Source organism: Crotalus tigris, unplaced genomic scaffold (genome assembly GCF_016545835.1).
Source record: "Crotalus tigris isolate CLP2741 ecotype Arizona unplaced genomic scaffold, ASM1654583v1 scf7180000024153.1733885, whole genome shotgun sequence".
Taxonomy (NCBI): domain Eukaryota; kingdom Metazoa; phylum Chordata; class Lepidosauria; order Squamata; family Viperidae; genus Crotalus; species Crotalus tigris.
Genome location: NW_024100414.1, coordinates 1,109,333 through 1,136,589, shown reverse-complemented (window position 1 = coordinate 1,136,589; position 27,257 = coordinate 1,109,333). Strand labels below are relative to the sequence as shown.

The following is a 27,257-nucleotide window of genomic DNA, read 5'->3' as shown; positions in this document are numbered from 1 at the left end:
ACCTCCAAAACCATTCACACTGACACTGACAGTGAGATATAAGCTGAGAGCAAGCCCCACTCCCTACTAACTCTGAAGATGTTACCTTGCTGGGTCATAAAACGCCTGCAAGAAAACAACCCAGCCCAGAGAGCACCAAGGATCCCTCATGTCAGCCCTGAGCTACAAACGTTCTCCCTTATCAGTACAATAGCAACATCACATCTTTGCAGGTCAACATTTACACCATTCTGTAACAGGGGGAAAAAATTAAAGTTTTGAGCAACGCAAGACTGATAGATGCAGCCATCTTCTCCCTCTCTCCCTTTTTTTTCATTCTCCCCCTTTATAGTCTGACCTTCTCTGTATGTCCTTGTTATTGAGCACCCTTTATTCACAAATACGTTGTCCTCATTCTGCAAAGGTCATCTGCTTCACACCAGGACAGAAGACAATATGGCCAGTTGATCAGAAAGATCAAATAAAGGGGATTCTAAGGCAACAGGTTGCACTGAACTGTTTTGGGCACACCCACAAGTGGGAGTGGCCAAATGGGAACCAATGGGCCAAAAGTACAGAATTGCATTCATTCATTCACTCACTCAGTCACTCACTCACTAAAATCACTCACGGTTTTCTGGAATTCCATCTTTCTGCTCTTTGTGTGCACCAGAAATCCAACATTTTGCAAATAATCTTTCAGAGCAACTTGACTCCCATTTCCAAATCAAGTTTACAAAAATTTGGACCCAGCTAAGAGACCTGGCAGACACCACGCATTGTGTGTGTTGATCAAACGGATGCCAGAAAAGAGCAGGCAGAGCTGGGGGCAGAGTAAAGCACATCACCAGCTTAGAATCATTACGTTCCCACAAATGGTCACATGCAATTCCATTGACTCATATCTGGTGCCAATTTATTGTTGAATTTTAGTGAGCCAGATTCTTCTGTATAGGCTTGAATAAATCATCTATGCTGCAACTTTACAAATTGCCCCGATTCTTTGCACCTGACACCAACATCTACACAAAATTCATGTGGGTTTTTTTTTCCCTAAATCAAGAAACCGGATCAGATTGATTTTTCTCAAATCAATTCCAAGACTGCCTAATCACTGGACCCAGCCACCACTATAAGCCTGGCCTTATAGGAATCTCCACTTAAATCCAACTTGGCCTGCTTAAAAAGCATAGAAATGCACACCGCATTCTGCCCCATCACTCTGCCCCATCACGTTTGCTTTCTTTGAAGGAACCCTTGGAAATAAAAAGGGAGGTAAATAATACATTACTCACCAGAAAGGCGTTCCGGAGAAGGTTCAAAACCGCTGCTTTGCATTCCAAAGCACATTTCCATCAGAGTCTCCCTCCCCCCCCCAATAAAATAAGTTAAGAGTAGGAAGCCTGGGTTGACTTAGGCTTTAATCAGTGAAAAGTGTAATCATGATACTGAAAAGTGCCAACATGCAGTTATTTCCCACTGGGACAAAGTTGCCGTTTCAGACTCAGAAGTTCGGGGTGCTTGGTGCCCTCTGAGCTTGGTTGTTTTTACGTAGACGTTTCATTACCCAACTAGATAACGTCATCAGTGCTGGCGCTAGTATTTGCCCTGTTGTCTAATTTGGGTGATGAACCAGCTGCAAGACAACAACCAAGCTCAGAGCTTCTGTATAGAAACAGGGAGCAAGTCATACTCCCTCGCACTGAGGACGTTACCTAGTCAGGTCGTAAAACGTCTGCAAGGAAACCGCCAAGCTCAGAGAGCACCAAGAATCTCTCATTTCAACCTTGAGCAACAAATATTTTCCTTCATCAAAAAATCCCGGACAAAAGCCATCTCAATGGGCTTGCTAAAATCAGAAAGAAAATTGCTCACGCAAGGGGACCTTAGAGAGCAACCCATCTTTGGCCCCCTCAAATTTTTCCGTCCCCTCCCAAAACGACGACGAGGTTGAGCAAAGTCGAAAAACCGAACGCTGGGAAAGCCGGATTTCAACACAGCAGCCGACAACAAAGCCATCGTCACGATTCAAGAAAGGAAAGCGCTGGACTCATCCGGCTATATTTTAGTCCACCTTTTCTTTAAAAGAAAAGAAATCAACTCGCTTTTGACAAGCATCCGCATTACCTTCCGAAGGCCCAAAAACAGATGGGAAGCGCCGTTGCCTTAAGCTTTTCTATCGGGGGGAGAGCCCCATCTAATGTTTGCTTATCATAATATTCATGAAAAATAAAAGGCAGCCGCAGAAAACACGGCGATAATGTGCTCTGGATAACCTCAGCTTTTGGGGGGGGAAGAAAACCCCGGCCGTTCGCTTTTCAATCCCCATCAAAGAGGAGTTTAAGGCAGGAGTCGCTTCTCACCGGGGCTGTCATTAATCACCGCTTTCTTCCACTGAGGGCGTATTAATTTCTGTCATCCCAAACACCGGTTGGCATTGTTGCGATGGCATTCGGTCCTCATTCGGTGCAGTTGCCCGTTTTCCCCGACGCTGAACAGGAACAGGGCGATCGGTGCCGATCTCCGTGTTCGAGGGCCCCAGGTCTCCGGAGGTGCTGACACCAATTAAGTGGCTCAGAGAAGAAAACAGAATGGGCAAACGAAGGGGGGGTGAAGAGACGCATCCAGTGTAACGCCAGCTCAACACGGATCCTTGGCACGACGCCATTTTTCAAAGCCTTGGCACTCACGTCGGATCGCCGCCGCCGAGCTTTGGAAGCCCACAACACTTTCCATCCTAGCTAATTTCTGGAGAGCGGAAAGAACGAGGTTTGGAGAAATGGAAGCAGAGGATGGGATGATGCCCAGGGATTGTCCCTGACGTGAGATTCAGCTAGATTTGAGGTTTTCATTCTGCCTATCAACTCCGGTAAAGTCTGACAGAGAGAAATGTGCCGACAGAACAGAATATTTGTAAGCTCGGGGTTGAACAGAGCTTGCTGGTTTTCATGGAGATGTTTCATCACCCAACTAGATAACACCATCAGTGCTAAAAGGGAGTGAGGTTTGTGGAGTGGAGGAGGAGGAGGAGGAGGAAGAAAAGGAGGGGGAGGAGGAAGGGGAGGGGGAAGAGGAGGACAACTGTGGAGTCACCAATGCTGAGCTTGCTTGTTTTCTTGCAGACCTTTCATGGCCCAACTAAATAACATCATCAGGGCCAAAATGTGTGCGCCCCCCAGAACTCATTCAGAAAGCAAAAGAAGCTTCATTTTTGGAAGTGCTCCTTCTCTCCTTCTAGCGGGTGTACCTGCCTTTTAACACATATGTATTTTATATATTAAATGCACAAATCTATCAAGCTGGCCACCCATCCCAAGGAGCTGAATTCTTAGCCATTTTGCAACATCCTTTTCAGGGAGTTTCACAGGCCAAGCCATGATGAAGCCCAAGGGAGCCATTTCGAATCCTCATGCCCCCGCCAAACTACACACACTCTGAAGCATATAAAATTGTTTGCCCATTACTAAACAGCGGGCAAAAAATCCGCCAAAATTCTTCAGCAAAGCTGGGGTGTGTTTTTTTCCCCTCTTTGTGATTCTTTTTCCCTTTCCTTTTTTTTTTTTTGTTTCCCCCTTCTTCTGCCCAAGACCGCTTCAGATCTAATCATTCTTCTTGTTTCAGACGTTTACATCTGCTTTTAAGTTTTTATGGTTGACTTCTGGCAGGCAGCAAAGTGGACCTGTCGATTTGGCTGCAAAATAACGCAAGGTTTGTTATGAATTAAATATTAGAAGCCTTAACGCAATGGCCAATAAGAATTATTTGCCTTATTAAAGCAGCAGAAGACGCTGATTAAATTTTCATTGCATTGCAGTCTTTTCCCCATTTCTGCTTTCCATTCATCATTCTAATGTATGAAAGGCGAGCAGAATAATGGCGGGGTGACTTAATTTCTGGAATGCAAATATGGCCCGGGAAACGCCATAAATAGCCTCCCCCCAAAAAAAACATTAAACAGTCAGTTCTAATTAAGTGAATACTAACTAAGTAAATATTCTCTTAAAGGGGGAAAAAATATAACTCAAAAGTGTCAAGCATTGCAGCAGAGAAAGCAATGAGGAAAACATGCTTCAGCCGATAAATAAATAAATAGATTGCCTGCTTCCCCAACAGAGAAGGGTTGGGGGGCTAGCTGTGTTTTTGGAAACACAGCTCTACAGAGTTGATGAGCCCTTGACAAGAGATGTATGGGAACCTGGCACATTTTCACACCCTTGTAGCATTGGGCCAACACATGGAGCAATCCTTCCTTGACGTGTTAAAGCTCCCTTCAGCACTGTTGCGTTCTCCTCTTCCAACACAAGGGCTGAAAATCATGACAAACACGTTCGTTTTGTCCATCTGGATGTGAGAGGACCTTGACGCCCTCTGAGCTTGACGGTTTTCTTGCAGAAAACAGAAAACAAAACAAAAAACCAATCTGGATAGTTTCATTATCCAAACTATTTTGGGTCATGGGCTGTTTTGCAAGGAAACAACCAAGCTAGGAGAGCACCAAGGACTCCTCATTTCAACCCTGAGCTACAAATTATTCTCCTTTATTGGTCATCTAGAAGTGGTCTGCCATTCTCTGGTTATTTATTATTTTTTTTAAAAAAGGAGATATACTTGAGAAATACTCTCCAGATAAGGGTGAGCAGTTGTGTGAACTCTGAGGCTGCAGAAGAAAGCTGTAATCCTGGAAAGAGTGACGTTCTCTGCAGACCCCATCTCCAATAAGTGATCCTTAAACAGGGGCATTGCTTCAGGCGTTAGAACGATGCAACGAAAGGAGGGCCTGTCCAAGCGGCCGCATGAAAGCAATACTTCCTGAAAATACTAATCTTCCTAAATTCCAGGTCATCCTGCCTTGCAGCTAACTAGCTATGATTGTAGAGAGCCATCAGCACACCTTTATCAGGGAAGATACCCCATCTACCCACCCACCCACCTATCTCCTTGCCTGAAAAGTGTCCACTGCTCAGCCTTTAATATGCCTCCGAAAGAAATCCAGTCTTTCTCCCAGAAGGAGCAAAAAAAAAAAAAAATCTCAAAAATCTGCAGCTAATGACATGGGGGAGGGATCTGCAAAGACCACTGTGATTACCTTGAAAACACTATCTTTCTCCCAGCCTCTGACCCTGTTTATACTAATTGCGAACTGCTTTCAATACCGTCAGTAAGGTGATCAATATTAGGACTGCACCGGCAGAATGCACGGTTAAACAATAGCAGATATTTCTCCCGCGGAGAAGGAAACCATTCAGGCTATCTTTGCATCGTGCTTATTATAGAGTTTCTTATTCTCTTAAGCCAGATAAAGACCCGGAATGGGGGGGGGGGTGTCTGTTGCACCTCGTGTTAGAAATGTGGATATTAAAAAGAGGAGGAATTAACATTTTGCGTCTTCGGATGGAAAGGGTTGCGACAAAGAATGACATTGCAAAAGAGAGAGAAGGGAGGGAGAGGCAGAGAGACCTCCCCCACGGTGATACCTTCTCCAGAATCTTTTTTGTTGTTGTTGTATTATTCAAACTCCTCCGTTCTCACGTTCCTGGGATTGCAAAAATCCAGGAAGCTGAGCCAAAATAGAAGGAAGAGGAGGTTAAGAGTCATATTTAACGGCACGGTGGGTTATAAATTATTATTTTTAGTGAGTTGAAAAGTCAGCCAGATGTTTAGGCTGGATCTGGCGGCATTGTCCAGTTATGGAGTCCTTCCTAAAAAACCTGAGATGGGCAGATGTTGTTGGTTAAGAATATGACAGGTCTTGTCGCAGGATGTAATCTGTTCCATTGTGCTGCCTTCTGCAATTGACCGATGGGGATTTTGTCAATGCCACAGTGTCCAAGTATTGTTATAATGTTCATCACACCGTTAGCCAGATGTTTAGGCCGGATTTGGTATTTTTGTTCACCAATGAGGCCTTCCCAAGGACCTGGGATAGGCAGATGTTGTTGTTTATGAATATTAACGGTCTTGTCGCAGGATGTAAGCTGTTCCAAAGAAATCTGCTTTGGCAATTTATTATTTGATGATGATTATAATCCACGGGGCCCAGTGTCAAACTGTTACGTTCATATATGGTAGGATCAGAGCCTTCTTCAGAGATGACAAGAAAAGAGAAACAGGAGGGGAAGAAGTGAAGAATTCTTTAGCAGGAACTATTTATTAACTACCTCCCCAACACTCAAGCACAGCTACATAATTTATTGAGGCTGAGATATTTATGTGGCCTTTCATTAAAGGTAAATATCCAGCAAAATTTGTATCCCCCATATCCTAAGAGCTTCGGTGACCCTGCTAATTTCTTATGTCTTAAAAAAAAAAGATGATAAAAGTAAAAAAAAAAAAAAATGCAAGTGAGAGGGTGAGGGCTTTACCCCGTGACAAAATTAATGATGACAACCCATCATAAATAGCACTTCCCTGGATAAGCACGTCATAAAGAGGAAGAGAGGGGAAAATAAAATATTAAGACAGTTAAGCAGGCAAGTGCATCTACTTTTTAAATCACAACCCCCAATCTTTCTGAGTGGGGTTGCTCCGGTGATCGTGCAAATGAGAGATCGAGAAACTTCGGGCTTGTATGTTAGACTGGGGAGTAAAAAAAAAAAACCTTTCTAAGTGAAGGCGGGAGATAATATCACCTCTGCCCCCCCCAAAAAAAATGAGGCCCAAATTCAGCTTCAAGAAGGCTTTATTTTTACAGGTACTTCTCAGCTTACAATCACGTCACCGTTCAAAGTTACGGTGGCACTGGGGGGAAAAGGGACTTAATGACCGTTTTTCACACTTGTGACTGCTGCTGCAGCAGCATCCCTGCAGTCACACGATCACAATTTGGACAGCTTGGCCACTGACTCGTATTTATGACGGTTGCAGCGTCCCGGGGTCACGTGATCCCCTTTTACAAGTGACCTTCTGAGGGGCAAAGTCAACGCGGAAGAAGGCAGATTCACACAGCCATCGCGTTATCAATTTAACCACCGCAACCGTCGCGACTCCACGTTCCATGTTCGGCCGAGGCAAGACGCAGGCCTCGGAGATGGGCAGGAGCCCCGGTAATTTGCTCGAAATCCAGCTCTCTTTTGTCAATTTAAAAACAAAACAAAACAACCCCGTTAAATTATGAGTCCTGCTTTAAAGCCCAGCCGCTCCTCTCGGTCTCCGAGAGGCTGGGCGAGTTTCATCCGGCAGATTTTCGAAAGGCAGACCCCTGAGCATGTCTGAACCCCTCCAATCTAATCAATCCTCCGCTTTTTGCCTTTGAAACAGCCCCTGGCTGATGCCTGCCTGAAGATAACTGTTTTACCACCTCTGTCATGCCTAATTAACAAGTCAGATGTACAATTTAGAAATTTTGCAATTAACCTGCTAAAATATTGCTGGAGGATGCTAATTGTTATGCCAGTTGCCATAAAGGCTCATTTGCATAACTTATGTGTGAAAAACAATTACCAGCCGCCGTTGCAAGAACGAACGGGCGAGGATGCGGTCCACAAAGCGCTCCCTGCTACGGATGAGAAGGCCGCAAAAAACACTTTGAGCGCGGCCGACCCAGAAAGAGAGAGAGAGAGGGGCAAACAGAGAGATTTCCCTTCCTTATTTGTATCCTCTTCTACAGCATCTGTTTTGCAAAGCAATATTCATCAGAAAATCCCCAAATCAACAATTAGAAGCATATGTAGACCCGGCGATTACGGCTTCCTTCTCTTCCCACTGAAAAAAAAACCTCCTCCTTTCTCATCCAGCACAAATCCTGGAAAAAGCAGGGACAAAAGCTTTGCCGTATGTCGTTCTTCCTGCGCTACAAAGCTTGACGTTCCCCCATTCCCGCCGAAGCCTGCAGTGAGAGCTCAGCTCCGCCAGGCAGGCCCTTGCCAACTACCATGCTAATCTCAATATAGTTCTCTCCAGGAAGGAGTAGATTCCACGGAGGAGTTTACAGGAAGGAAAGTCTCTGAAGCATAGTTATAGTTCTTTTTAAATAGGCAACAGCAGGACGGTTGAAGCCTGGAGCTCTCCTGGTGGACCATCCACTTGGTTTGAATCATTCAGGAAGAGGAGGAGCAAAGTCTCAGGAACATCCTTCTCTATTTGTATTTCCACCTTTCGCCAATAGTTGGAAGACTGAGGATCCTCGGAGTGATTTTGCAGCCTCCACGGGTTTCCAGCTAGGGAGCCCACAGCTTTTACTACAGAGACCCACTGAGTTCACATCCCAAAGTGTCCTCCATTTGATCCATCTCCAACCCAGTGTTCATTGCCTCTGTTTTTCTCCCATCTGCCCAGACGTTTTACTCTACCCAAGGAAGAAGAGGAGGAGGAGGAGGAGGAGGAGGAGATATTACAGATGGTGGTTGCAGATATTACAGATGTTGGTGGGGTCAGCTATTTAATATCAGCAACAGTTGGGATGCAAACTAGTTTCAAGGCATCCAAGGTTTTCTCCGAGCAAGTTTCTGTTACAATTTTGACAGGCATGGGAACCATCCCTGGGGAAATACAGAAGTGCCTAAAGGCAACTGGGAGACTTTGAGCCAGTCCCTCTTTCTCAACCTGAAAAGGGGCTCCCCAAAACCTTAGCAAGAAAACGTCATGGGTTTGGGATTAACCCAGCAGATCTCCAAAAAAAAAAAAGGTAAGCAGCATCCGTTGCGATTAGGATAGGATAGGAGACCCTCGAAGTATTCCAGAACCCGTTCCAGAAGAAGACGATGACAAGCAATTTCCATGTTTTTTTGCCAAGCAGAATTGCACGGATGTGTCCACCAACTTGCCAGCAGTCAAGAATGACACCCTCCAAATGTTTCTCTCTCCGCTTCAACCCAATCTTCATATTCGGACAGGCTAAAATGAACTGATGGCCATCCACGGTTGAAAAAGAGAATTTTTAAATCCTCGCCCTCCAGATGTTACTGCCCTTCCTGCCAGCCCCGGCCAACCTGAAACCTGGACGATGGGAATGATAGTCCCCCAAAGGGCTGACAAGCACAGGTCCCTCGCTACTTCGAAAAGCTACCCTCCAAGAGAAAGGCATACACCCACTCAGAGAGACAACTAAAATACTCAGCAGGTCAGTGACAACACGGCCAATTGTCAGACAGGCGACACCACTACAAATGACAAGTACAAGACTAAGCCAGCTATCTTGCTTCCTCTTCGCGCACGACAGAAAAAAAAACAAAAACCTGTTCGTCTGCAGATGTTCAGCGCAAAGGAGAGTCTCCAGCAATTTTCTGGCAAAAAAAAAAAAAAAAAATTCAACCAAAGATGCTACTGAAAAAGCACAGAAAGAATGGGTAATGCCTCTTGGGCTCATCCTGTTTGAACAAAATATTAAGGCAGAAATGTCATTTATATCTGTAATGCGAAGGCAGAAACCTAGTTTGTCAAGGATACAGTAGGATACAGTAGTACATACAATTCAGTGGCTCCTATTTTGTGGTTATGGAAATAAAGAGAGAGGGGGCTGTTCAATCTTAATGTAGATGGCCTCTTTGACCCCTCCCCAAACTAGGGGGGGTACATCGCCACCTCTCTCCTGTTTACAACCCAGTCCTTTCAGCAGTTCCAAAAAGGTTCTATAAAGCATTTGCATTCTGATTCAGGTGACCCTCGGGGCACAGATAAACCTCTAAGGAGCCTCAACCACTCTTAGGAAGAGTGTTAATGACCAGAGGACTGCAAGGAATATACATCCTTCCATCCTCCACCATTCAGCCAGAACGGAAGAAGCTTCTCGGATGAGAAGCGAAACGTCTTCAAGGAAAAACAAGAAAGTCCGGCTGCTTCTTGGGACAACCCTGACCCGGATGACTGAGAATCTCTGCATAGATGTTCAGTTTGCCTACTAGTTAAGGCCCCAGACTAGGAAGCAGGAGGCCGTGAGTTCGAGTCCGGTCTTAGCCAAGAAAGCCGGCTAAGTGACTTTAGGCGACTCACCAGGAGATGGTGAGTTATAGTTCTGTCTTAGGCAAGAATTCTGGCTGGGTGATTTTTGAGCCGGTCCCGCTCGCTCTCAGCCCAACCCACCTCACAGGGCTGTCGCTGTTGTTGTTGTGGGGAAAAAGGGAAGAGAAAGATATGGTGGGTATGTTCACCAACCTTGAGTTATTTATAACAATAGCAAAGGCAGGATACAAATCAATAATAAAAAAACCTAAAATAACAACACCATTTTTAAAGAGGGTGACGCTTAGAATTCTGCAATCTCCCCAGCCGAGCCTTCCTGCCCCCTCCCTGCCGCCACCTCCTTCCCCAAAATGTTTACGAGACAATTGAAAAGTTACCTAACAATCAGGGTGATTAAACAGCTGCTGTTATGATAATCAACCTGTAAAAAAAATTGATTGTCTTAGCCCTAGCAACTACAATATTATTAGGCTCTCCAGATTCTGAAAGGAAGACATATTTCCTTTATTGAACACTCTCGCCCATAAATCCTGGTAAACTGAAATTAGTCCGTGTAATACACTGACACCCCGGAATTTATGTATATGCAGCCTATCATTTCATTTTCAGCCCTTCGATTCTTGGAGTAAGCCACAGCCAAAAGGTCAAGAACCAGCCAGTCAATACCTTCCCCAGGAACCTATTGATAACATGTCAGGGATCAAACAAGTGGGAAGACGGTAAGAACTAATTCACAACAAATCCCCTTTCTCTAACCCAGGATGAAATATAGCCCGGCCCAAGGCTGGTGCTCCACAAGTCAGCTTTGGTGTTTTCTGAGCATGGCTTGGCCGAAAGAGACTCAGCTGGCTTTCATGGCCAAGGCAGGACTAGAACTCCCAGTCTCCCGGTGGGTTGGCCCAAAGTCACCCAGCTAGCTTTCATGCTTAAGGTGGGACTAGAACTCACCGTCTCCTGATGATTGGCCCAAAGTCACCCAGCTGGGATTTCATGCGTAAGGCAGGACTAGAACTCACCGTCTCCTGATGATTGACTCAAAATCACCCAGCCGGCTTTCATGGCTAAGGCAAGATTAGAACTCCCAGTCTCCTGGTGATTGATCCAAAGTCACCATCTCAGCTTTCATGGCCACAGCGGGACTAGAATGCCCAGTCTCCTGGTGATTGGCCCAATGCCACGCAGCTGGCATTCATGACTAAGGCAGAACTAGAACTCACCATCTCCCGCTTTTAAGCCTGGTGCCTTAACCTCTAGACCAAACTGGCTCTCTTGGTATGAATATATTAGATGCCTTAGATAAAATCAGATACTTCTGTCTAAGAGCGTCAGACCCCGGAGACACTGTGACCGTCGTAAACACAAGTCGCTTGCCAAGCGTCTGAATTTTGATCCCAGGACGAGGGGGATGCTGCCACGGCCATAATCATGAAAAACAGTCATCGGTTGCTTTTTTTTCCAGTGCCGTTGTAACTTGGAACGGTCATTAAATGAACTGTTGCAAGTCTAGGACTTCCTGTATTCACCCGAAGCTTGCAATACAGTTTTTCAATTAAAGATAGATAGATAGATAGATAGATAGATAGATAGATAGATAGATAGATAGATAATAAAACCAAAGACCTACATATATATAAATATGCACATATGGTTAAAAAGTCCACATATAAACGTATATCTCAGTAACATCAAGACACACTCGTACATTGTATACAAGTATTGGAAAGCTATTTTGCGGGCATTTGAAAAGCTGTTTGAAACAGATCTACTAAATCTTTGATATCGTGCTATTTTTCAAGCATGGTATGCCCTCCTAGACTGGCTCGTTCAGATTCTGCTCCCACCCAGCTTGCATTTGGCAGCCCCTCAAGACCAAACACAAGAGCTGTTTTATTTTACAGGAAGTTGAACAAAGTTGTTATCCTTGTTTTTAATTAGGCTTGGCTCTCTGAAGGACGCCAGCAGAGCTCCAAATTACGATCAGGGTGGGAAAAAAAAAAAAGATATCTTCTCTAAAACCAGCCCTGGCTGTACATCACCTGGAGCTGTTCTGATGAAAAAGAAATAAAATGTCTCGAATTAATGCTCGCAGCCACCAAGTTTCAAAACATTGTCCTTGGCCCAGCCAAGGAAAAAAAAAAAAGAAAAAAAAAAAGAAAAGGACCTTCCTTTCCGCAGTGACAAGTTAAAACGTAATTTTTACTGCTGATCACTTCTCGGGCAAAGCAAGGTACGTACGACTCAGACGACGTCATTAAACTCAAGGACCAGAAAGCATAATCAGACATATATCCTTATTCAATTTACGGGGCACATCGTCACTGGAAAGTCAACTCGGAAGCCTTTCGCAAATGGGGCGGAACTAGAAGTAAAGCATCAGGCTGGATGAAATTAAAAAATTAAATTAAATGAAGGAGGCATTCACCAACGGGGTAGAACTGAATTAAAAGATTCCCCAATTCCTGACAGTGCCTTGTTGCCATCACGAGATGCATAAACCTCGCTTTTCTCTCTGGGTGCATTTAATTCATAGCATGTACCCCAGACTAAGAGAAGTACGATATACTGTGTGGATGTTTGTGTGTGTGTATGTGTCTGCCTGCTTATCTATCCATCCATCCATCCATCCATCCATCCACCCACTATCTATCTATCTATCTATCTATCTATCTATCTATCTATCTATCTATCTATCTATCTATGCAGTTAAGTGAATCACGGCAGTTGTTAAATTAATAACACGACTGTTGTGTGAATCTGGCTTCCCAATTGACTTTGCTTCTCAGAATGTTGCAAAAGGGGATCACGTGACCCTGGGACGCCGCAACCGTCCTAAAGACATGCCAGTGGCTAAGCCATCCAAATTGTGATCCTGTGACTACAGGGATCCTGCTGCAGCAGCAACAGCGGTCACAAGTGTGAAAATGGGTCATAACTCACTTTTTTTTCAATGAACGGACACTAAATGAGTACTTGTAAGCCGAGAAGTACCTGTAAAAATAAAGCCCTCTTGAAGCTGAATGTGGGGCTCATTTTTTGGGGGGGGGGACAGAGGTGATATTATCTCCTGCCTTCAGCTAGAAGATTTTTTTTCTGAGTCCCCAGTGTAACATACAAGCCCGAAGATTCTCGATGTCTCGTTTGCACAATCACCGGAACAACCCCACTCAGAAAGGATGGCTAGTGCTCCATCTGCTAAGACCCAAGTTGGATAGTCACATCTCAATACACACACACACACACACACACACACACACACACACATTCATTTCCTTGAGAAAAAAAAAGACAAAATGGCTTAAGACATCAATGCTCAAATATCCCCAGGCAAAATTGCTCTCCTGGACCTCTCCGTGGTGCTGAATTTATTTACCCCACGTGGCTTCTTAGAAAAAAATGGCTCTCGAGGAATGGCTCCACACACATCATGTCCAGCCCAGTTCTTTAGACAGCTGGATTTGTTGAACAAGCGATAATGGTCCAGCACATCCGCCCGCAAACGAACCAATTGCGTCAGCTGGAAATCCGCTCGATATCAAAAGAGAACCACTCCGGGTGCTGAGCAAAGTAAAATCCGCCGCTTGACTTAGGCCCAGCAAAGACCAGGAGTTTTCTTCATGGGAAAAAAAAACATGTTTCTTACCCTCAAATTCTTATTTTCAGGGCTGTGTGCTAAATGTTTGAATCTCCAGAGTAAAACCGTGGCCTTCTTCCATGAGCTTTCACCAGAACTGAACATCCTTACATGCGCTCACTCTGGTACTTCACCAGAAAAAGCGAGATATAGAATACAGAATAACAGAATTGGAAGGGACCTTGGAGGTCTTCTAGTCCAACCCCCTGCTCAAACAGGAGACCCTATACCATTCTGGACAAATGGCTGTCCATTTCCTTCTTGAAAACCTCCAGCGATGGTATAATTTTCACCAGGATCATGAACATGACTGGACAGAATTTCGCCATACACCAACAAAACACTTCCAAACTGCTAGACCAGCTCCATAAAAATCTAACTTTATTTCAGTTGTATCTGTGCTGCCGCCCCCCCCCCCACAAAACTTACCACCCTTTAAAATATACATTCACAGCCAGTAAATTATGAAAAATCTCCTAGTATTTCATGGATCAACCTAACACCACGCACAGAAACAACTCAGCCCCATAATATAAACAAATTTACTTCCCAGTACAGATCCGCTACACACTGTATGCATAAGTTCCAAAACTGGTTTAAAATCCCAAAGAGATTGGACAACCATTTGTCTGAAATAGTACAGGGTTTTCTGCTTGAGCAGAGGGTTGGACTAGAAGACCTTTAAGATCCCTTCCAGCTCTATTGCCATTGATTTGGCCTACGTCCGGCTTCAGGTGGGAAGCTCTGGATGAAAAGGATGGGGTTGGGGGGGGGGGAAACACACCATTTCCTCCGTGACAACATCTCTCCAGCTCTCCGTCTGCTGCCAGAGGAACACAAAGGGATCATTTGCCTCCAATTAATATTCAGAGAAAGTCTCCAACATGAAGTTTAAATAATCATAAAAGGCAAAGATGAGGGTGAGGAAAAGAAAGGAGAGGAGAGGAGCCTCATGGATGTTCCAGAAGCTTCTCTAGACCTTTCAATCAATTTTATTTATATGCAAAACCAAGAGAAAGCTGGGGGGGGGGGAGGAGAGAGAAAAATGCAGATATATACAAAGCTCCTCCTGATGGTAACACTCTCAATTTAGTGACAGGCAAATGGCTTCCTGCTGCCACTTAATCTCATTTCTTGCATAATGCCCTCTAATTAGCATATCAAAGTGAATTAATACTTCTAGGGCATTAGCGGTGGGGGGGGAGAAATCTGCTCTAGGCTTCACAATAGCAGTTAAGCAACAGCCATGAAACCCTTCACCCCCCCACTCCAAATATATATATAGATATAGATATATACACCCCAAACCACTTTGCATTGCAAAACTGTCCCATTTATTTATCCCCTCTCCCTCTAAACACTTTTACCGCACACTGTTTTACTACTTTTCACCAAACAAAATGATAATTGCCCAAAGTTAGCAGCATCTGTAAAGACCCGTGCAGAATCTTAATTTGGGAGAAAAGGGAAGAAAAAAAATCAAATCCGGGCAGAATACATTCTGCGAGGTGCCCCATCTCAGAATCAAAATGGTAGGTTTTCTCAATTTCTTTCTTTAAAAAAAAAAAAAAGAAATAAAGTGAAGCGGAAAAAAAGCTATTGAATGATCTTATGTTCTGCGCTCTCGCTCTCTCTCTCTCTCTCTCTCTCTCTCTCTCTCTCTCTCTCTCTCTCTCTCACACACACACACACACACACACACACACACACACACACATAGAGACTGCCCCCCAAAGGCTGAGAGGGCGTAATCACCTGCTGGATCAAGATTGACAGTATGAAAGAAGGACCGCCCACATCTGGTAGAGGCGGACAAAAGTTGACATTGGATGTTCCTGGCCGGTAGGGAATCTACCCAGCTACTCAAAGTGATCCAAAAGGACCCCCTAGGAGGGATATCTCTGCTCTGCATCAAACACAGCCAACTCTGCTCCTTGTAAGCCAAGATCGGCACAAGAATGCAGGTGGATATTAACAGGGATTGGGGTAGATTAGAGACTTGCACTACTGGCAGCATAAAATGGGCATGAACTAAAACTTGTGTACCTAGAATAAGTACTGCAGGAGTCAACACTGACTCCGAAGCACAAAAGAACCCACTAAACACACACACACACACTTATGTATATTCCAAGGGTCTTGCACAAGAGACCAGCAAATGCCACTTTAGTCTAGTGGTGAAGTGAGGTCAGAAAGTGAGAGATGGTGACTTCTAGTCCTGCCTTTGGCATGAAAGCCACCTGGGTGACAGGGAATTCTAGTCCTGTCTTAGCCATGAAAGACAGCTGGATGACTTTGGGCCAGCCCTCTTTCTCAGCCCAACTTAATAGGGCTGTTGTGGGAAAATTAGGAGGAAGGAGTATTATGTTGGCCACCTCGAATTATTCACAAAAATAAGAGGTGGGGACACAAATAAATAAAGTGGAAAGAAAGCAAGTTTAGATATGGACTACAGCCCAGCTCTCCCGCCCCCTTGACATGCCTGACCCCCCCCCCACCAAAGATGAACTTTTCAGAGAAAGAGAGAATCCATACCCACATCCATCTTCTTCTGTCAACTCACAGAGACAACCCCATTCTCTAGGCAGGTCCACAACGGAGGGGAACCAAGAAGGAGCCATGGATGTCCAAATTTACATCATCTCTGTTTCTTCTCAAGCATTCAGCTAGCCCTCATTGCCCAGTCTCCAAAACCAAACTAACAATAGATGAATAACCCACCAGGATGGGTTTTGCAGGTTGTCATGCAAAAGTCCTTTTGGAAGACACAAGTGGCATCCCTAACTAATTTTGTCCTTTGCAAAACAAAAAACAAAAAAAGGCCCCAACACACCACCACACCAGCCAAGGCTTCTTAACCTACTCCTACGTGGTTTGAAATGGAGCCGAGATCATATAACATTTGCACTGCGGATACAGACACCTCTCCCGTTGAACGTGGTCAAAATGGAGTTGACAAATCTATTAAAAAAAAAAAACCCATGCCAGGGCAAACCCTTAGCCCGAGATCTTCCTAACACCAAGCTTTCATTCATTCTTGATTAGATGCACTAGAAGGCTGGCCTTAGAACTCAGCAGCGCATAAATAAACCCAAGGACAGCCCGTCGCCCCCGCTTTAATATATTTAAAAATATGCGAGGCTGTTCCCAAGCCCAGCAGCAAATTAAGCATCTTTCTTTAAATAATAATAATCGTAGAAAAGCAGAAGAGAAGAAGAAGCAAGTATTGACAAGCGAGTCTGATTGCTTGCTTAGGAGAGCAGCTAGGGTGCTCTTCTTAATCAAATTGATGCTTATTTTGTATCTCCAATGTAATCAAGGGCCTCTGGCAACACAAACGGTGAGATTTTTTTGGCCGTCAAGAATGAGCAGCGCACAAGAAGGTGAGCTGCAGGCACCCTTTGTGTACCGAGCACGCACAACTACACGCCATGTTCACATATAATTTGCTATGGCATTCTGGAAACCTAATACGGCTCCCAGCCTCACTAACCACGGTGCCTCCAGGGGCAAATGCAATAAAATAAGACACCTTCAAACTTCTTTGAAAGGAGTCGATGAGGCTTCAGACCTTTGAGAGGTGGGGAAAAAAAAGAGCAACAATTGGGAAAGTGCAAAATATTGACTTTTTTTCCCCCTCTCATCGGCACAGAGAGAAAAAGACCCGGGATTCTATTCCCAAATTCAGACGGAACAATTTATCTTTCTGTGAGGATTTGGCAGGATAGGATCTCAAGACTTGGGATATTTCAAAGCCCAAAGCACCAAATCGACGCCTGCCTCCGCTCTTTAAACCGAGACACCAGAATGGTTACTATTCAAAACATACAGATGGACACAAAAATCTCTTTAAAACCAGCTGCACAATATGTCACAGTCTATTTACTTTTAAACAGAGCATTCCACCATCGGTTTTGTTTAAAACAGGCAAGCTTCCAAAAGCCTTGTCTTTCTGTTGTTTTATTTTACTGCCAAAAAACCTTGCTTGCCAACAACTGGTGTCAGCCTTAGCCGGCATATACAGAAAATTTCCTAGGCAATTTCTTCTTTCTGTTGTTATTTAGTTTCCCTTCTTTGCAGAGAAGGAAAACAATTCAGGGTTGGCTGGGTTTTTGGGCCACCTCAGAGTGTCATGAAAACTGGGCACCACAACGAGTTGGAGAAGAAGAATTTAAGTTAGGGGCTTAAAGCTACAGGATCCGAATTGTTAGGAATAAGCGGAGGATTTCTGTCCATGAAGGATCCTGCAAAACAACTGAATTCCATCCTTTGTTTTCTCAGCACAAAAAAAATAGTTTGAGTGGAGAAAACAGCAACAAGGCAGATATTTCCCCCCCCCCACATCTGGAGGTGAACCCCACATGGGGCTGCTTAAATAAGAGAGCAAATGGAGAATAACAGAGGCCTCGGAGGTCACCTAGTCCAACCCCCTGATCAAGCAAGAGAACCTATACCCTCCTTTCAGACAAATGGCTGTCCAGTCTCTTCTTAAGGGCCTCCAGAGATAGATCACCCACAACCCGTGAGGGCAAAACAAAAACTTAATTGCCCAGAACAAAAACTTTAATTTTTTAAAAGCCTAGAAACAGGATACAATTCCAGGCACTTTTTCCCCTGCTGCTTCTCCTCAACCCCCCCCCCCTTCCCGTGGTACAGAAGTTCATTAATTTTTACGATCCTTCCAAGTCAGTCCCCAGCTTCTAAAGCCTCACAAAGGCTACAACTTTGGCGAGGCATTATGTATATTATTAGGACTTTCCAGTGAATTAAAGCCATTTAGACTTGCGCTGGCCTTTCAATTAGCTTTTGTTGTTGTTGTTGTTGTTGTTGGCAGCTGTCATCTCAGGTTCTTAAAGGAGACAATGCACAGCTTCAGCTGCGTGTTCAGAGGCACACCAAACTTGTGCAAAAAAAGAAAGCACAATGGCCAAATAGAGAGCTTCCTGCTGGATTGCAAAAAAGCACTCGGGCAGGTTTAGAGCCCGAGAAACACGAACGGCACACCCTTTTCAGTAAATGTGTGCCATTTCGGTTGGGCAAGAGACAGAATTTAAAAAAAAACAAAACAGGGAAAACTCCTTAAAAAGAGAAATACAACCCAAACTGGCAAAGAGGTCCTGCGGAACAAGACGCCACCGCGATCCAGCAAAGCACAAAGGAGAGCAATTTAGAAGGGAAAATTCTAACTGTAAGATTTCAGGCACCAGGAAACGGCCCAAAGCTATTGTTATTATTATGATTGTTACAGAATAACCTTCCTCATTTCAACACACGATGTTTGGAAAACATTTAGCCCAGCAAGCTAATTCGCAAGGGAGAACAGCCCTTTCTTTCCCCTGCTAAGCGTCCAGGATTTAGGAAATGGGGGAAAAATAATAAACACCTCTATTAAAGGTAGAGCTTGGAAACTTTAAAAAGCATTGTTCTAAACACGGGGTTGAGGGCTGCAAATTAAAATTCTGCTGATTCCCATGAAGGCAACTTCAAGAGCAGAGTTCTTGAACAGGCAAATACTCCATTTACAAAATGCTGCATTTTGGCAGTCTAGATAATATGGGCTCCTAAAAGGATTCCCAAACTAAACAGCACGTTTTGCAACTCAAGGCAGCTGTGCTATCAGATCTACCTCTGCCTAAATAAATAAATCTAAGATTACACCTACAGGTCCAAATTAGTTACCAACCCTCACATTTCCAACAATTGCACCCCTGTCTTCCCTTTCTGTGCGTGCAGTAAAAGTAGCCGCCATTATTTTATCAATAATCTCAAAACCAGATTTTTTTTTCCTCTGGCTTTATTTTCTTCTGGGTGGGGGTGTGATTGCATAGGATGCAACAGACTGCAATCACCAGGTGAAAGAAAGAAAGAAAGAAAGAAAGAAAGAAAGAAAGAAAGAAAGAAAGAAAGAAAGAAAGAAAGAAAGAAAGAAAGAAAGATTTAAAAACTGAGCAAGGGAAAGCAAAAAGGAAGATTTCTCCTGCTCGTGCAGGACAGAGAGAAAGAAGCAACTACAATCATGCAAAATAATAATAATAATAATAATATTCTAACTAAAGGGCGCTTCGCCTTTTATAAGGGCCACCCGTTCAAGTAAACCTGTAAAGATATAAATATTGCACCACCCCCTTAGAACAGCAATACTCACATCATTCCCAAGCTTGGGGAACTGCTATTCTTCACCAGAGAAAAACATGCCAATGTAACGTCTTGACTATTTCACAGGGGGTGGGGGAGAAAGTACAGCAAAAGCAAGCAATGTCTTCCTTCAGGACCCCAACAGGGCTGTGGAGTTTCGCTCAAGCTCCTTCTGGAAACTTTCTCCTTTCCTACTAAAACGCAGCAACGTGTCTCTAGGTTGGCACCCTTCCTTTCTGCCCAGCCAAGATTTAAACTGCTGGCAAAAAAAAAAAAAAGGAGAATTCATCAGGACGGGCCAGAGTTAGCAGGGATGTGCCCGGCTGTAAAGGACTCAGAGGCCCTCGGATTGACAGAAAAATAGGAACAAGCAAAATAGACTCGTGGCGTCAAGTAGAAAAGGAGGAAGAACACACCGGTGTCCAAAACACCCTTCATGCATTCGAGACCTCACTTCTTTTCCAGCAGGCTGTAAACCCAATTTGAAAAAATCCACTTTCAAGTCCCTCTCCCTCACAAAGTGAGCCCAGGTCTTAATTCTCAACAGCCGGAGAGACATCATCACCTAAGCAGAGTCCAGACAGCAGGAAAACAGCATTCCCTAAAAACTGACATTTATTTTCTTATTTCCCCGGCTCAAAAAAATAAAATAAAATGTGGAGATGGGCAGGGAACACCAGCATGCAATTCCCACATTCTGCTTGGGCGACCCAGCTCGCTTACTGGCAGTAAATATATTACCAGAGTTGGGGATACAGGATATTCCTTTTAGCGCTGGCCGAAAGGCGAGGGGGCTTCACAGGATTCTTACTGGGTGGGTTTCAATTCCAACAAGGATCCTTTTAGGTCAATCTCCCACCTTTTTCTTTGGATTTACCCTCTCCCCTGCCCCACAAGCAGAACCACACCGAAATGCTACCGTTTACTCTAGGCATGAGGTAATACGAAGATGACAAAAAGGTTCATTATCAGCACATAATACAACATATTAGAAAACAGTTTATCAACTTCTCTGATTTAAAAGAAAGAAAAAAAAACAAAACAGATAAACTCGCAGAAAAATGAATATAGTTTTGGCAACCGTAGGCGCTCCAGCGAAAATCAACACCAGCCCTGTATTAGGTGCTCTGTTATTTTGGTTCTTCTCTTAAATTTCACACATGCATGAATACACCGATGAATTTAGTCACGCCAACCGAGACAATGCCAAACAAACCTTGAGTTACACCCCGCTAGGAAGTCCACAGAAATTTTTAAAACACACAGGCAACACACAGGTCCCGAGCAGTGTTGCTACTTTGCCCCTTAGAAGGAGCAACTTATAAGTCTAAGAGACCAACTCTTTGCAGTTTGAATGATGAAAATATAGCTTTAAAACCAAGTTTACAGCAGACAGCGCCTTTATTAAGAACCCCGTTCATCTCTTAAAACTGGCCTGCGTATAAAACCTTGCTTTCTTGGACCCCTGGGCTGAGACTTTCAGATCAGAATTTTTCTTCCCTCTTTTGGGGGAGATCGAAACTGCCGGGGTGTGTGGAAGGTTCCCCCAGACAAGGAGATGAAATCACGTCTGATTTACCCCTTTATGCAAAAAAAAAAAAAAAAAAAATCCTGGGCTGTTTTGTGCAGCCTCTAAAGCATTTCTGGAACAACCAGGACTTTTTTCCCCCTAGAAAATCCGAAGCAGGAAGAGAGGGGCAGGGAGGCTTTGCAGTGAGATGTTCTCGCCAGCGAGCATAACAATTAAAACACCAGAGGGGATCCAGCAAATTCCTAGCTCAGCCGCCCTCTGTAATTGTAATTAGCTCCCCTGTTACTTCAGAAGCAGAGGCGGCTAGGCAGACACAGAATAGAAAGCCAGCTGAACTCGTGGTGCTTTTCCCCCTTGGAGAGAAACGGCAGGGAGGGGAACCTGCTTCCATTTTCACTGCATTTTGCAACTGGCCAACGGGTTCCAAACAAAACCGACCGAGCGAGCAAAATACCACCTTTGCAAGGCTCTTTTTGCCACCAGCTTCGGGACCTAAAGATCACAAACCGATGAGAACAGATCAAAGATGGCTGCGGCTCTGAACACAGCTTCTCCCAAAGCTGAGGAAAAGAAGTCTGCGGCCCTGTTTATCCAGGGAGGGAAGGGGTAACGGGAGTGGGGGGGAGAATGAGGGTACGAGAGCCAAGGGCCTGGTTTTTTTGTTTGTTTGTTTTGTTTTTCTCCGAAGCTGGATTGGTCTCCTACCTGTTTTCTCTTTGATTTCACACAGGACACTGAACAAAGCCGGCTTCATTCTATGGCAATTGAGCGCGTGCTTTCTGCAAAAAAAAAAAAAGAGAGAGAGAGAGAGAGAGAGAAGAAGGAAAAATAAACATCCAGGAAAAGGGAAGGAAAGATATATTATCCCGAGGGGAGGGGTGAAGAGGCCACCCTTTCTGTCCTAAGACTTTGGGGTTTGTTTTTTTTAAGTACAAGCTTGGGGCCTCTTTTTTAAGCATCCTGCCGCACGCCCCCCCCCAGCAGGGGCACTCTTTCTGTCCTTAAAAAGAGGCATTTGAAAGGGAGCTCCATGGTGGAGGAAGGAAGAAGTTCAAAGAGAAAGCCCCAAAGGTGAGAATCGAAGGGTGCGTGGGACATGGGGAGGTCTTGGTCAAACAGTGGAGGCTACTAACAACAACTAACTAGAGTTTGGGGGGGGTCTCTCAACTGTCCCCCCCAATTCCCAAATCCAAAGTCACTCCTGAAATATCTCCCAGCCCCTTTCTTGGGGAAAATAAATCACAGCTTGTCAAGGCAGGCTCCATCAGCAGTCATGATTTATGGAAAGAGAAGGAACTTCTAGAGTTCAACTCCGGGCTTTGGCGGCCTTGTATGAACGGAGGGCCTGGTAAAAGGTTTCCAAAATAGATAAATTAATTAAATGTCGGGGGGGGGGCACCTCTCTCTTCCCATGTTCCTCAGCAGGCCCATGTTTATTTAGAGCACCCACACTCCAGACAGGAAAGGAGAAGTAAAAGAGTAGAGGCCGAAGGGGTTTTTGAGAATAACAAGAACCCGGTCCCCCCCCCCACCCCAAGGTTCAAAATTTTCTAAAAAAAAAAGAAAACGCAGAGTTTGGGGGAGGCCCAGGACCCAGAAGGAGGGCGGCAAACAGGCTAAGTTTCCCTCTACTCACCTCCCCAACCCTTTGGAAGAACTGTGAGCAGCCATGCCTGTAGCTTAACTCCAGGCCCTCCTCAAATCAATAATAAACAAACAAATTCTCAGATCATTTGCACATACAGACACGATCTCTCCATTCCTGGGACAAACTTTTGAGTCTCCGTCAATTTTTTTTTTGTTTTTGCTGTTGTTTTGTTTTGCTTGCTTGCTTGGCTTGATATTTGGGGCTAGGTTGCAATGTTTCCTTTAGCGAGGAGAGCGCCCACTTCTTTGCTGGTTTGTTTTTTTTAAAAGAAGAGATGCAACTCCTTCAGCATTCCAAGGATTTGATTGTTTGGGGGTGCCATTTCTCCCCTTGGCATTCCTAGGTATGTCTACTAGATGATGGGTGTGTGTGTGTGTGTGCGCGCGGAAGTTGCTACTCCCCATCTTTCAAGGGTATTGCAAAGGAAGGAAGGAAGGAAGGAAGGAAGCTCTGCTTCAGGATTATGGATTTGGGAAGGGGATCAATCTCCCCCCCCCACACACACACACCCAATGGAGCAACATAAACAACTGGCACCTGGAGAGGATGCTAATCTGGGGTTATTTGGTTCACTTAATGGGATTGCCATTTTCTCTTCCCCTGCAGAGGTTTTCCTTTTGAGAAGGAGGGGGGTTGCAATGCCTTCGCCCCTGGCATCTCCAGGCTGCCTTTAAGAGAAGCAGCTTTCAATGCCAGCAGGACTTTGCCAGGAGGCTGGCAAACAAGCAAGCAAAAAAATAGCTTAGCAGATCAACAGCGTATCTATCTGTCTATACATACATACATACATAAACACAAAAAAACACAACACCACAGACAATCTCGCGCGCAGCTCCCACCCCACCCCAACCCTGGCCGGCTGGTGGCAAAAAAGACCAACTTTGCTTGCGCCTCATCCAGGCTCTGGTCGGTGATGGTCATGATCTGGTGGAGGATGTCGCCAATGTCCTGCTTGCGGCCGTCGCCGTCGGCGCCCTCGTGTCCGTGGGGAGGCGGCAGAGCCATGCCCCCTTGCACCGCGTGGCCGGCCAGGTTCACGCCGGCCAGCGTCTGCATCATCCGCGACTGCTCGTCCATGCTGCCCAGCCGTGGGGATGGCACTTTGGGGACGGGAGAAGGAAGGGGGGAGGGGGGAGGAAAGAAGGAGAGGAGAGGATGGAAGATGAGAGGAGAGAGAAGGAAGGAGAGAATGGAAGATAGGAAGAAGAGAGAAAAGGAAGGAGAGAATGGACGATAAGGAAAGAGAGAAGGGATGAATTGAGGAAGGAGAGAAAGGGGAGAAGGAGAGGGAGCCAGAGAAAGCGAGGTTTTTCTTTTGGGGGGGGGAAAGGCAGCAAAAAAAAAGCAGCCTTCCTTGGCCGAGAAGCGGGCAAAGCAAGAAAGGGAAAGTAAACCAGCCCCCGTAAACCAGGCGCGGGTCCTGCCGCTCGCGGGAAAGGAAGGGAGCCAGGAAAAAAGGGGGGAGCCGAAAGCTAAATCCCCGAGGCTGGCATCGCTCCGGCTGGAGGCTGGTCTCTCCCGCTCTGGCTCCCCTTCTTTAGAGTTCCAGTCTCCGGCGGGGATCCAGCGGCGATCGGGGCCGGCTTCTGCAGAAGCAGCGGCGGGGGATGGGGGGGCTTTTTAAAGTCGCGGGGTTTTTTCTTCCTCTTCCCCCTCCTCCTCCTCGTCCTCCTCCTCTTCGGCTCCCGGAGGGTCGTGTCTGGGCTGGGGGGCTTTTCCCTTCCGAAGCCAAGGCGGCGGGAGCGGAGGAGCGAGCCGGGCTTGTAAGGGTCCCTTCCTCCGACTCGGATTCGGCTCCTCTGTGTGTCGGTGCGTCTGTGCGGCTTTCTCTCTCTCTCTCTCTCTCTCTCTCTCCCTCTTCTTTTCACTTCCTCTGATTTTTTTTCTCCTTCTTCTTCTTGGAAACAAAGGAGGAGCGGGCAGAGCGGGGGGGGGGTGCTGCCCCAAAAGCGAGAGCCCCCAAAATGAAAAAAAAAATAAGGACAAAAAAAAGGGGGGGAAAAAGGCTTTTTTTCAAATCCTTAAAAAGTTACGACGCGGAGCCTGGGCCAGGCAATTTCTCTTTTTCTTCTGGGAAAAAACAAGCAGCAGGTAGGCGGCGGGCATCCCCGGCTCTGGATAAGGGCCACATTTAAAAGCGGGAGGGGGGCGGGCAGGGGGCGAGCCGCCTTCCCCCCCAGGTCAGGGCGGAGAGAGTCGTCCTTCGGCCGGAGAGGAAAAACAAAAGCATCACCAGCAGTCTCGGCCTCTCGGTCTCGGCGGGCTCAGAGGCTGCGAAGAGAAGAGAAGCCAGAAAAAGGGGGAAGAAAAGTTTGAACTTCTGCACGGCACACACACACAAAAAAAATTAAACAAAGGAAAAGAAAAGTGGACGGGGAGGGGGGGGAAGAAAAGGGGAAAAAGAGGGAAGAAGGGAAAAGGGAAAGGGGAGAGAGAAAAAAGGGGGAAGGGAAAAGAAAAAGAATAATAATAATAATAATTGCAAGCTGCCCCTGGAAAAAATATATATATATATCAGCCGGCTGGAATTTATGGGTCCGGCCGCTCCGTGACTGTGCGTGTGTGAGTGAGTGTGTGTGTGTGATTTGTATTGCTTGATCGCCGTCGGGGTGAGCGATTGACAAGCTGCCAACGCCGTTCACTCACCCTGCCGACGTGTCGCCCGGCGAAGGAGGCGAGCGGCGGCGAGAGCCACCGGAGGGGATGGAGAGCCCCGCCCCTCGGCCCGCCCCCTCCCACGCCCCGCCCCCTCGGAACTTTGGAACACGCTCCGGCGGCGGGTCCAGAGGGATGCCGAGCGCCCTCCGCAGCCAAGCAAGGGCTGGAGGGGGCGGGTCGCTCCCTCGCTCGCCCTCCCGGTCCCTCGCTCTCCTGTCCGGCAGGTGGGGCTGCCTTGCCCGCTTAAGAAAGTTGCCCCGCCTTCCCTCTCCTCTAAGCCACGCCCCTTACCTGTCTCCACAGCCAGGTACTCCGCCCCGCCTCCCCGGCGGCGCCGCCAAGGTGCCACATCGCTCTGATTTGGCCGCGCTTGCGAGAGCCGGCTTTTTATCGGGGGCCACGCCCCCGCATGCCCCGCCTTCCCACCTGTAAGGATGGGGTTTTTTTTCCCCCCTCCCCTCGGCGCCAGGAGCCGGCCCCGCTCTCTGCTGGCCCCGCCCTTATTGCCCCAGCTCCGCCTCCTCGGCTTTAGAAGCTCTCGGCTTCTGCTTTCTGTGTGCGTGAGGGTGTGTGGCCCCTCCCACTCGCGTCACTGTTTCAGCCCCGCCCGGTGGGGGGCGTGGTTAAGGTGCCCCGGCTTGGCTTTTTCTGAAGGCCGTCTTGTTGCCAAGGGAGCGTGAGGGAGGAGTTGGGGCCCGTCACGTGGGCAAAGTGAGGAGGAAAATGGGCTTGCCTTGTTCCCCCTCCTTCTCCTCACAACCGGGAGCCGCTTTTAACGTCGCGCAGAACGAAAACTGACCCGGTTTGGGTTTTTTTCGACCCAACCGACACGCAGCTTCGGAACGGTCACTAACGGTCGCTGAGGCACACTTGTACCAAATGCAAAAACGGCCCCCTCCCCTTCTCCGAGAGTGAATCGCGGCGGGCCAATCAGAACTCTCCGAGGAAGGGCACGAGCCGCTTTCCACCAATCCCAGAGGGCGGTGATAGAGGAAGGCGGAGCGCAGGGCAGCGCAACTTCCGATTGGCGCGTTCGAACTGGCACGCGGGGCGGGGCGGGGCATCGAAAGGCGGAGGGCGGTGCGCCTGTGCTGTGGGTGCGGTTGCTATAGCGACGGTCGCTGTCGCTTCGGTTGGGTTTTTCTCCGTTTCCTCGCGTCCTACACGCGTCCACCCTGGCAGCCTTCCCACGACCCCCGCCTGCCCACACGGCCGTGCAGGCGCCCTCCCGAGGGCCACCTGGCAACATCGCCGCCTCTCCGCCCGCCCGTCTCTCCTTGCCCGTTGCCACCTGGACCTGGGCCAGCTTACCCACCCGCCGAGCCCCGCTTGGCTTCGTGGGGGGAGAAGCGACCCTTTGCAAGGGCTGCCCCTTCCGCACGGCCCGGGTTGCCTCCACCCAGGTTCAGAAGCAGGACTGAGGACACCGTCCCGGCCTTGAGGAGGACCAAAACCCATCCTCCCCTGCCTGGGACCCATGCAAAGCGGGGCCAAGCCCATGCACGACGCCCCGCTTGCTGCCCGCTGCTCCCGGGAAGGGCTTTGATCCAGCGGCTGAAGAGTCCGTTGCAAATGAACTGGGATCTTCGCCTGCCTCGCGACCGAAGCCCTTGGAGGATGCTCGGAGGCAAGTCCTCCTGGCCCGTTCTGTAACATCATTTATTGGGATTTAAGGCATTTGGAAGAAAAATTTCCGAGCTCGCCAGTTTGCAATCCAACTGGCCCATCCCCGGAGTGGCTTCTTCCTTCCTGTGCAATTGTGTATTAAAAAAAAAACA

General features: G+C 46.7%; 1 protein-coding gene across 5 annotated transcripts in view; it reads right to left on the bottom strand.

The window, feature by feature from the left end:
• Positions 1–25,903, bottom strand: part of PBX3 (PBX homeobox 3) — a 115,506-nt gene extending 89,603 nt beyond the window's left edge. Inside the window, exons 1-3 of one of the 5 annotated variants that reach the window (XM_039323047.1) lie at positions 25,771–25,903; positions 23,702–25,141; positions 21,879–21,952 (exon numbers count right to left, since the gene is read on the bottom strand). In XM_039323047.1, coding sequence (XP_039178981.1) covers positions 21,879–21,952; positions 23,702–23,898 — 271 coding nt within the window. In that variant the 5' untranslated portion in view covers positions 23,899–25,141; positions 25,771–25,903. Of the gene's footprint in view, positions 1–21,878; positions 21,953–22,809; positions 23,148–23,701; positions 25,451–25,770 lie in introns of those variants that run through there. The other 4 variants (XM_039323049.1, XM_039323046.1, XM_039323051.1 and 1 more) reach the window with 4 other exon arrangements.
• Positions 25,904–27,257: the final 1,354 nt, after the last annotated feature.